Genomic DNA, 12,210 nt, shown 5'->3' on the forward strand with positions numbered 1-12,210 from the left:
AAGTTGTTATTTGTTCTCTTAAATAACATCAGGTGTGGCATAAACAAAAAGAATTACTAAGAAATGTATTAGCAACATCTTAAAATTATTATAGGAAAAAATGTGAAAGGTCTTGTAATACATCTAAAAATGGCTTCGGAAAGTCTAGCATATATATATATATATATATATATATATATATATATATATATATATATATATATATATATATATATATATATATATATTTGTAGCAACTTAATACAAGCATTTAGGGAGAGAAAAGGCCATGCAAACTTGTACATAAAAAAATGGGTATAATATTTTGGAACTGTAAAAATGCCGAAGCTATGGTATGTATACATTGACTTATATGTCAATGTCTAATATAAGCTTAAGAGCTTTTGCAAGACATTAAATCTGCATATTTCTGACATAATAAACAGAGAAAATTGCAGCTACAATTAATGATCATTAAATAACTATTATTAAAATTTTTGTTCATTTTAAATTAAAAAGCAATTTCCATGCTAACATGTAGCAGACAAATGGTAGGTGACAAGCCAATCTTTATGTACGTGGTTCTTTCTTCCAGCATCGTAATATTCATCGGCAACTTTCTACAGCTGGCATCAGGTTCTTAGCTAGTTTGTAAAATGCTTCTCTTACCCACGTATTTATACACACACACACACACACACACATACACACACTCGAGATTTGATCTAAGCAGTAGTCACAGACGACGAACAGTCAAAGAAGCAGTTCTCTAATGATTCATTTCTAACACTCTATGAAAATAAAATGAAATTAAAATACAGCTTTATGTTGTGGAAAGATTTCCTTTTTTTGGGTGTGTTTTATGAGACAGTGTGTGCTGAGAACATAGCCGTGGAAATGAAAGTTGGCATGCATGAGCAGCCTGAGCTCTTCAGAGGAACTGGTCTATAATACTAAATAATGGAATAATTTCCCTAGCAATGTTCTTGGTAAGTGCATGGCACGCTAACATTAATTATGCAGTCCATTTTTATCCCAGATTGTCTGAGTTTTGTGGTTGTGAATTGGAGAATCTTGTTCATTTGTGACCAAGTTCTTCAAATAGTCACTTCAAGCTGTTTGCTAGAGGAAAGGTCTTATAAGGGCCCTATCTCCTGATATTACATAACAGATGTTCATCCTTCTTCTATGCTAAAAACAGTCTGAGACCAAGTGACTACCGCTTCCGTGCAATACGGATAGAAAACAATTCCACAAATTGAAAATTTTGTGGAATTCAAATTAAAAAATTCAACAGATGTGAGGCATATCTCTTCTCCTGACAGCTCATGGGGGTGACTGACAGACTCTGTGGATGCCATCATTGATAATTGTATAATCAACCAGTTTTGCTGAGTAACATCCTTATTCACCCCCACTCACGCATGCACTCCTTCCTAATTTTGTATATTTATAAACTGTGCCTGGGTTGAAAAGCAAAATGCTCAGATGGCACAAAAAAGAAAGCCGTGCTATTGTGGTGCTCCTTTGTCTCAAAGCATCCCAAGGCAACTGCCCAGATTTCCTCAGGTTGTTCCCATATGTGCCCCGATTCAGCCAGGACAAGCTGACCCAAGTTGCAACCTCACTTGTTATATAACTGCAGAATGCAACGTGTAGTGTGCCTGACTCAGCCCTAGACATTAAAAATAGCTCATTGATGCACGTTTCAAGAGCTCAGCTTCAATAATTCTCTAGCATTATAATGTTCAAGGATGCAAGAGAAGCCAGGTTGACCCGTGCTGAACCGCCACATCTAAAAGTACCTTTGGGAAAGTTTGGAAAGACGTTTATATTCCTCCACTGCATGTTGTGTTGCTCAACACTGGAAAGAAGACAAGTGGGTACCCCCTATGTTTCCAGATGCCAGTGATGATGATCGGTTATTCCAATCAGTTGGACTATTGCAACATTTTAATAGTATTTAAAGCCGAACTGGATTCATGCATATACTAAGTACATTTCAGTTTAGAGCGTCAGATTATGAAGGGTCTCTAAACAAACCTAACCTAAAAATACTACATTTCTTAAACTTGACAGAGTTTAGGATCTCTTGGCACAGCTTTAATTTTTAAAAATTCTCTGGCTATGATTTTTCTGGATACTAGGTAGGGACAAAGAAGAGGTACAAGGACTCCTTGAAGAAATCCCTTGGCACCTGTCGCATCAACCATCACCAGTGGTCTGACCTAGCCTCAGATCGCAAAGCATGGAGGCACACCATCCACCAGGCTGTCTCTTCCTTTGAGAATGCACGCATAGCTGGTCTTGAGGACAAAAGGAGACTGAGGAAGAATCGCACTGCTACAGCACCAACCCCAAATCAGACTTTTCCCTGCAGCCACTGTGGCCGGATCTGCCTGTCCCGCATTGGTCTTGTCAGCCACCAGCGAGCCTGCAGCAGAGGTGGACTACTGCACCCTTCTTAAATCTTCGTTCGCGAAGTCAAGCCGAGAGAGAGAGAGGTAGGGACAGCAGGAACAAGATTCCCACACTTTCAGAATGTCTTTATCCAGCCCTGATTTGCAGTGCTGTGCTAGATTCTTGGCCAATGGATGGATGATAAGAAAAAAAATGGCAGTTGTGTACCTACAAGTTTTAATTTGGGGATTTTAATTTTATTAGTATGCTGCTGGCAAAGAAACACAAATCAGGAATGGAGTGGGCCACAGTAACTTTTAAAGTACACATCTGAATCTTCCGATGCTTACTTTAATATCAAAAGCAGTCATGGGGAGGGGTATTTGGATTAGAGCCCTACTGTTAGAGTAGGTAATCCTTTCCATTATTTCTCTAATACGAACAGGGTCCTTCAGTTGCTTTCAGCTCCAGGGAAAAAGACGGGTCCAGTTTTTTTCCCCTACCAGCAACTCATAGCAACTTGAGGGGAAGGAGCAATTTCAATAACAGTGTAGGAGGCATCATGGCCTTGCTCCATGGGCCTGGCCACAGATATATAAATCTAGGAAGCCTCACCTTGCAAGAAATAAATCCTCCCCCCCCCCTTTTTAAAACGGAAATCCAACAGCATCTTTTTTCTGCCTTCACTGTAAGAGGCTGTTTGTCTTCGACCCTTCTCAACATTCTGTAGAGTCTCTCAACAGGGTGTGATTGGTTCTGTCTCCCATTGCAGCCATTTTATGATGAAACCCATACACCCGTTCCAAAATTCTAAAAACAGTCACAGCCTAAACAAGTTTAGAAGACCCACAATCTATTGCTATATACAGCTTGAAGAATAGTTGGATTATATATATCCTGCTTTTCTTCGCCCTAAAGGATCTCAAAGCAGCTTACCCACTGTTTCAGAATATCCAGCCATGATTTGAAGGGCTGTGCTAGATTTGGAGAGCCTTCCCTTCCCTTGTTATATAACAGGCACCTTGTGAGGTAGGTGCAGCTGAGAGAGTTTCAAAAGAACTCTGACTGGCCGAGGTCATTCAGCAGGCTTCATGTGAAGGAGTGGTGAATCAATCCTGAAACTGATAACACACCTCTCTAGGAATTGGTTTGAAACTCTATGGTAAAACCACAGAGTTTTGGGCAATTCCTAGAGTGACTGACATCACTTCTGGGGAAAGCTGATCCCCCCCCCCCCCCCGTTCATGTCTGGAACTCTGCTTCCACTTAGCCAGATCCCCCATAGTTGTAATACAAAACTTTCATACAAAACAGATTATTTGTGTTTTGTGCATGTGTTTTGTAGAACTTGTATCAGATTTCTCTCAAAGCAACTCCTCTTAACATGCAACCACAGCCACAATATTCTACATGTGATCGGACTGCTTAGCAAAGGGATACCCCCACAAATAAAACTGCACAATGGAGTGAATATACAGAACCTCAAGGAGTCACTTCCTACATAACATCTGACAAGTTCTGTGGCTATCTTTTTCAACTATGTTGAGGGAACACAATCAAACAAGCGCTTTGGACTTTCTTCTTTCTTCAACTAAATCCAGTGTACATGGTTAGTGTACATGGCCAAGCTCCTTCCTAGGATGAAGGTATGACAGTAATATCCTAAAGGAATAAAATAAAATACAGAATATGCAAGAAAAATAAATATATATATGCCCTGTCAACTCAGCCACATGCTACAGGCTAAGAAATGAGAAATATAAGGGACAAACTAAAATGTAAGGTGCAATTTATTCCTGGGATTCAATTTTATCCTCAACTTGGGGGTGGGGGAGATCACTCTGAAGATTCGATAGGTAACCAATTGCTGTGTGAAACAATTAGGACAAGCTGTGGAACAAAGCTACTGGGAAATGTTCCAAAAAGGCAGCTGAGAATAAATGTCAACAACCCTACCCCCCTGAGACATTGCCATCAATGCCAAGCAAGTTCATAACATGAAGAATCACCAAGTTCTATGATCAGGAGACATCTACAATTTTGCTCCAGATTTGTAGCACTTTCCTCTTACTAAGGTATGTTTTTCTCACTTTGCATAACTGATTCCAAATACAGGATGTTGCAGGGCTGATAAACATGCAGCCCGGGGGCCAGATGTGGCCCCCGGAGAGGTCCTATCAGGTCCACAACCAAATCAAAAGTAGATCTGCAATTTACAGATACACACCTGAACAACACCTGAACAGCATAAGATTGCTATAGCATAGACATTATCTCCAGTTTTTGATGAAGTCATTCAGAACAAGAGGTGTCAGTTATCAGCGATTGCTAAATACTGCAAGAATGCTAATGTTTTAAGGATGTTTTATTTTAAGTTAAAAAAAAAATCTTTAGTTGTGTTTGTCTGTGTCTGCTACCTGGCATGACATTTTATGACATGCATGGCCCGGCCCAACAAGGTCTCATTTATGTGAGATCCGCTCTCATAACAAATGAATTCGACATCACTGTTGTAGGGCATACGGTATAGACATTTTTTTACTAGCATTGACATGGGAAAGAAATAAAAGGAAACTCCTTCAGGAGCTTTGTACTGACAACAGGAACAGTAGCAACATATGAAGGAATTCATCTACAGACTGATGCAAGCTTCTACCACCATACCTTCAACTGAAGTTCAATTGGTGGAACTACTAAAAACACAAGAAGGGGGAAAAGACAGTTGTTCTAGTATGGATATAAAAAAGGAACTCAAGGATGGACCTTAAAGTCAGGGGTCGGAAATCCAGCCTTTCAAATTACTCTGTGCGCACACACAAACTATATTAGGAAAAGGACGCGTCTGCTTGTTTTTCTCTGTTATCTGTTACTAATTACTAGAGGAAAATTTCTGAAATGTTTTAATACAAAAAAAGCAGCAAGACCATTTATTTTCCTTTTCCCTCACATTTTAATTGTAAAAAAGAACAATGGAGAGGACAAAATTCAGTTCAAGCAATAGCTAAAAGGTATTCCCAGCCGTCCAAAGCAGCTTTAATTTTCTCAGAACCCTTTGATGCAGCCATTTCAAAGACCATTAGAATGCTGCCACCCACTGTCTCTTTAAATTACTGCACCGAAGCACAGCATTGCCTTATCGGCTACAAGATTAGTTCCTGTGCAACATATAAAAATACTTCCAGGTTTATTAGCGTCTAACCCTTCAAATGCCAAACATTTTCTACACATAGAAATACAAAGTAAGGAACTGCCAGATCGTGCATCTAAAACATAACCATTAACATTTTATCATAGTATTAATTTCATATTTTTCTTTCGAAATGGCAAAATTGCTGAAGGAAGATTCTAAGGAAAAAAGTCTACTTAAATTTAATAATATAAGAACTGCTTTTGTTTTACTACTAAAGGATTCCAGCCATTTGGTGATCTTTGCCCAATTAAGGGACAAACCGCCTGAAATACTGAATTCCAGACCAGCTGCAGAATCACAGCCGTAACACAGAAAACATAAAATCAATGCGAAGCACCAAGACAAAATGGAGCAGCTTCGAAACGCTGATGCCCAAAACACGAGCCACACAACTGAGGACTGAAAGAAAACATCACATCCATTACAATTTCCTTTTTATGTCTTCAGTTTTGAAGTATGAAAAACAGATCATACTGCCCCTATATTTTGTACAAATGTTCACTTATCCCTTCTTTCTTTAATATGTGAACCTGCGCCATATTGACGTCAATATACTTGCAAACATGTGCTTATGACACCACATCTTTAAGCACCAAATCCTAAGAATCTACAACAGCACATAATCGCAAAACACGCTATTCCTCCAGTTACAAAAACATCACAACAGGATCTCAAACAATTCCATAGGAGTAAAATGTGTATGAATGAGGCTCAAAATTTCACAAGGCCGCCCGCATAACAAGGTGACAATGTACAATGCCCTGCACAATGAATACAACCGACTAAGGACCCAGCAGTGATAGTCTCTGGTTTTTGCGATTAGTCTAGACTGACAGATATACAATTAATTCTTTGAGTTATTTAATCACGAAATATACTGATTTTAAAGAGAACTTGAACAGTTTAGGCGATGTCTATTCATGAAAGCTGCACAAGTTTCCCCTTGAAACTGACTGAAAGGACATGTTGCATTAAACCACTGGCTCACCCTCACCCTCCCAAGAAAAGCACTTAATTCTCCACTTCCTCTGTAACATAAACCTTGATTTATTCAGGTCCTGATGATACAACAGCTCTCTACCCAGCTCCTCCAATCAGGCAATGAAATGGGGCTTGAACAGAGAAATACACAATGCTATTACACCATGACACAGGTCAAGGCTGTTATCACTCAGGCAGCAAATCGGTGTTTGGGCTGCAGCACCTCACACTGCAAAGGTTAGAGGAGCACCTTTCATTTAAATGAAATGCAGAATAAACAGACAAATCCCAGAACTCAGAAAGCTAGAAATTCAGGGAGAAGTAACCATTACAACTCTTTTTTTTGAGTATCTAGTGTTTTGTGTGCTGGGACCGATTTATGCATTTACGTCAGTCCCTCTTTCAGTAGGAAGGCGTGCAGACCACACGTAAATTCACTCAGTCAGTGAGAACTAGAGGAAAAGGCAGAAATGAAACGTGTTGCTGTCACTTTCGAAAACAGCAGTCCCTTGTTTTATGTTCACTCATTCTGAAGCAAAGTTGTAAAAGGAATACGAAACTTGCAAACACTTGCATTGCAACGTGCTAAGGAACCTCTCATGTTTCTAAACCTGTCTGCAACTTTAGGGAGAAAAGGTAAAAACAGAAATGACAAATCTTAGTACCGTGTGAAAACCACGCTAATTTTCCTCACTAGTCAAGGTCCTTTCAGTTGCTACAGCCATACTGAGCAAACGAAATAGGAGATAAAGAGTTTTGTATAATGCATGCTGCACACACTGGGACATCTGCAAACCACAAAGCATTCTCTCCTTTTTCAAGAATCGGAAACAGTCCCGCTCAACTTGATCCTTCTTGAATAACCATAGATTAAATTAAGCAAAACAATGGAAACTTACTGTTTGCAATGTCCCCTTGAAGCTGAAGAATTCGTGGAACGGGAATTGTGAGAATAACAATATCAAACTGGTCCAAGAAACCTGTATTGCTGCAGACTTCCCACTTCCCATTCTTGAGACAGATTTGTATAACATGGTGCTCAAAGAAGATCTTGGCACCTGCTTTGAAGAAGAGAGGCCATTAAATACACTAAAAACAACTACTCAAAGCAGCTAGAAGTTGAGTAATAAATCTTTTGATTGCAAAACAAGGTAAGCCTCTTTTCACAAATACGTTGTTACCATAGCTCGGACATTTACTCTCATGTACTCTTCCTCAACTTGGAGAAATCTCTCTCGTCTGCTGTAAATGTACTATAAAGTAGTATCCCCAGTGAAATTAATGGATCTTAATTTCACATATTTTTTCTGGATATTTCTAGACTGTACTGGTTCTTGACCCTGCCTTTAGTCCTAATGAACTTGCTCTTTTTTACCCCTAACAAGAAGCACAAGGCAAGAAACTCAATCTGCCAATAATCTTTTCTCCTTGACCCTGCTTGCTGGTCTGTCTGCCCAGCCCTTCACTGCCATCTTTGACAAGATATTCTTCCTTTTCTCTCTTAACACGAACCCCGGATATAGGGAAAAAGTGTAGCTAGTGAATCCACTTGTATCAGTGCCCTGGGTAGGACAGGAATGGCAATTACAAAAAGTCAATTTATAGCGAAGGAAAGATATGAAGGCGATCCAGAACTTTATCTTGCTACCTTAGTGATGCTAAACTGATGGTCTCTTCACTTCATCTTGACCTTATAGCTGGTTACCTTCAAACCAGTGGTAAGAAAAATTGTCCTCCTCCATGATCTGAGGTTGGAAGATGAAGTCAACCTGGCACGTTGACTGCCTGACTCATTACAACCCATTTTGGATGAGTCAGGCAATCTGGTCTTGGCTCACCAACTTCAGAACAGAGGTTGGGGAAGCGAAGAGCTGTAATCTACCATAAGAACTGCTGGATTTTTTTTTTAATTCAACTGAGGGCTGCCATAGTCTCTTTTCCCTAGAGGGTTAAAGGGGCAACCTGATACCATCTTATCTGTTAAAGCCTGCATTTTATATAGAATGCAGACAAGAGGCCTTAAGATAATGGGCTAAAACATATTCTCCCACCCCACTCCTTTTAAAACATCCAGGCTATAAAATAGTCTGGAAAAGCTGAAAGCTTCCACATTGCTGTGTGTTTTCCTAGTTGGTCTTATAAAAGGTATAGCATAGCATGTTCCTGAACTTTCCTGAAGAATATATCCAGTACAATCAATCTGGATACTGGTAGTGGGTACCAGGATCAGAGTAAGGAATTAAGTTATTGCACCACCAATCCAACTGTGCAGTGGATTTTTATTGGGCCAGTCTCAGATCTGGAGTTGGAGACTCCTAGGTTGTCGTAACATGGAGGCGGTCAATATCCAAGCTGATGGAGGCCTCTTTTGTGGCAGATTATGACTTCATGGACTCTTCAACCATAGATCTGAGGATGATCAAAATGGGTCCTACATTAATTAGCAAGGCACAGTTTGGATTTACTGTTATGTATTGGCCTGTATTCTGGTGATTCAGAAACTGTATATCTTGAAATTAGATTGGTATTCTAGACAGGTCATTATCAAATTAAGACATAGGAGGAAGAATGCACTGCTCTTGGAGATTTATGGACCTACATATTTTGGAATGCTCCACGGGGTACTACAACACATAGCAGGATAGTAGCTCTGTTGTGCTCCTTGTTTCATGGTGGGATGGATAACTGATGAGGGCAATGAAAGGGCTGTGCCCCAATGCATTCGTTGGTAGTTTCGTAGAGCCTCCTCCTCCTCCTAGGATACACAGGAACTGTAGACCATGAAGTAGCAAAACAGACATCAGTAGCTGCAACCACTGAAGACCAGGGTTTTTTGACAGAAAAAGTCCAGCAGGAACTCATTTGTATATTAGGCCGCACCCCAGACACTAAGCCATCCAGAACTGTGTTCCTGTGCATTCCTGCTCAAAAAAAGCCCTGCTGAAGACTGATGCAGAATGTGACTGAGCATACTGCAAATGCTATTTAGATTAGATTATTGTAATGCACTCTGTATGGGGCTGCCCTTAAGAAGTGTTTGGAAACTTCAATTGATGCAGATTGCTATCACTAGGATGTTCAGTGGAGAGGTTTGTAGGGACCCTACTCTCCAGTCTTTTTTCTGATGTGGGATTTGTTGGTTTTAATGGTTTTAAAGTGTGATTTTTATTGTAAAATTATGCTGACTATGGAGCACCAGTGGCAACAAGGAAATTTTTCTCTCTGCCCCACGTGTATTAACTGAAATGTGTCTAGCAGAGCTGTTTATAATGGTGAATGAGCTAACATGCTCTGACTTATTACATTCCAAGTTATCTAATGCCCACTGTGATGATTCTTCCTTACCAAAATCATTCAAAGAATCCATTATGGCATATTAGATACCACATCTTGCCATTGCTGGCTGTGACTTATTGCATTTTTAAAAGCTTAGAAGTGCTGTACAAACAGCTGAAGGACTGTGAAGGGTTACTTCTTCACAGAGCTAGAGAGCCTTGAGTGACAGGCTGCTCCAAGCAATCTGATTGGTTAGCATCAGCTGAGCAGAGAAAGACTTGAAAGCCTGCATGCTGAGGAGAGATTTAGTAATGCCTTAACCAGTTGGTAGGAATGTGGATCTAAGATGCATTTGATGGCTTGAAAAGTCAGTTGAATTCAGCTTTAGTAGAGATATTTTAACGCAGACAGGAGAAATGGAGAAAGTTGGCAGGGAAGTTTGGGAACTGGGCAAAGATTCCCATTCAGGCCATGAAAAAGGGGGTAGATCTTCTAGAGAGAAGAAAATTCCCCATCCAGTCAGGCAGGGAGTTAGCTCTGAAAAGTGCAGAGATCCCTGGTCTGGCATGGTTAGAAACTTCCTGTAATGTTTGGAATGAAACCCCCTATGTTCATTATGTAAATTAAGTTTAAAAATTCAATAAAATTAAATTGGAACAGCAGAAGAGTTAAAAACAGACAAATACTGGTAGTTCAAGAGAAGGGGTTTGGATACTGGAAAGAGCGTACCAGCCTTCTGGAAACTAAAGGAGTCAGAGAATACTTATAGGAAGTTTACTGAAGTGTTTTGGGAAAATAGTGGAACAAAAGCTTCTCAACATCAAGATTTAAATCATCGTGAAAGGCTTAAGAAACTCTCATTAGCCTAATACATAAGAACTAAAGCAGGGGTGTCAAACATGTGGCCTGGAGGCCAAATTAGGCCCCTAGAGGGCTCCTATCAGCCCCCCCCCCCCCCGAGCAACTGGCTATCATCTGCTTCCTTTCCCCTTTCTTGCTTCCTTCTGCATCATAGCTTGTTTTGCAAGGCTTGCTCAATCACACAGGAGCTACAGAGCAAAGCCTTTCTTCCCTCTATTGGTTGAGGCTCCTCCCCCACCTGGTCCCCTGGGGAAGAAAGGAAAGAACCAGAGCTTCCTTTGCCCAGTTCCCTAGATCACACAGGAAAGATACAAAGAAAGCACCTTTAAGTCTCACAAGTGCTAATGTTTTAAGCATGCTTTATTTTAAGCTTTCAAAAAATCTTTGTTTGTCTGATAAAGGTTGTATCTATGCTACCTGGCATTATGTTTTATGGCGCACATGGCCTAGCTCAACAAGGTCTAATTTATGTCAGATTCGGCCCTCATAACAAATGAGACACCCCTGAACTAAAGTCTGTGCATGTACTGGTTTTACCTCAGAAATTTTAACCGCTTATTTCACCTGACCTTTCTCCTCTACTTTAAATATATTGTTATTTTTGGATTTCAGAATGCCTTGAGTGCCACTTAAGTTGTTTGTTAAAGCCGGCTCCTGATCCTTCCCTCAGGTTCCTGGGATGAACAAAAAGCCAAAACGCTGGACTTTGACAAGGTGGGACAGCCAGAGTTCCCCAGCAAAGAAGAAAACACATTACTAGGGCTGCTCTATCAGTAAAGGGAAAGAAAAATGGAGGGAAAATCTTGCTCCTGAGGGAGGGAAATGGACAGGACCATCACACTGGCTTACTTCCAAGGATGTGGATAGGGTATGGGAGCTGTGAAGGCCATCTTAGATCCATGCTCCTCCTGATTGGTTAAGGCATTGCTGGATGTACTTAAGGAAATGCTGCCCAGAATACTCAGCTTCTCGCTGAAAGAGGGCAGCATTTACATTGTATCAATCCTTAAAGATAAACATCAATTAAAGTGATGAGTTTAATCATCAAAACTTTAATAACCTAGGACATACCTGTTCTTCCCGCCTCTCCTTACATCAATTAAGATCTGCCTCAAGTGATCTCTATGAACTCATTTAAATGAGTAAAAGAGTTCGCTGTTCTTCATGAAGGAGCTGAGATTTTTGGTGGTGGGTCCAGTATCATGGAATGTCTCCTTCAAGGCATCCTTAATGGTTTTTTAGAATGGACTGTAAGGCCTACATATTCAAAAAAGTCTTTGGGTATTAGTGGCCAACTAATGTGGATACTTGTGCTGCTCTGCTCTGTGGGTTTTGCTTGTTCTTACTTCAGTTCTGAGTGTTGTGATATTAAGCCATCTCAAGTACAGAACAAGGTGCTGTGCACCCTCGCCGCCTTGTCTCTTCCTTGTGATGCCTCCACTACCACCCTCCATTTCTACAATTTTAAGCAGAAGGGGCGGTGAAGCGCCGCCTTCCCCAGCTCCTTAAGGGTTGACCCCCCC

General features: G+C 40.5%; 1 protein-coding gene across 5 annotated transcripts in view; it reads right to left on the reverse strand.

Moving 5' to 3' along the window:
* RNLS (renalase, FAD dependent amine oxidase) overlaps positions 1-12,210 on the reverse strand; it is a 128,851-nt gene that overhangs the window by 109,997 nt on the left and 6,644 nt on the right. For 2 of the 5 annotated variants that reach the window (XM_060241270.1, XM_060241267.1), the window contains exon 4: positions 7,450-7,611. The exons of 1 other annotated variant lie outside the window; for it this stretch is intronic. In XM_060241270.1, coding sequence (XP_060097253.1) covers positions 7,450-7,611 — 162 coding nt within the window. The remainder of the gene's footprint in view (positions 1-7,449; positions 7,612-12,210) is intronic. 2 more of the 5 variants (XM_060241271.1, XM_060241268.1) reach the window with 1 other exon arrangement.

This window comes from Heteronotia binoei, chromosome 6 (genome assembly GCF_032191835.1).
Source record: "Heteronotia binoei isolate CCM8104 ecotype False Entrance Well chromosome 6, APGP_CSIRO_Hbin_v1, whole genome shotgun sequence".
Lineage (NCBI taxonomy): Eukaryota > Metazoa > Chordata > Lepidosauria > Squamata > Gekkonidae > Heteronotia > Heteronotia binoei.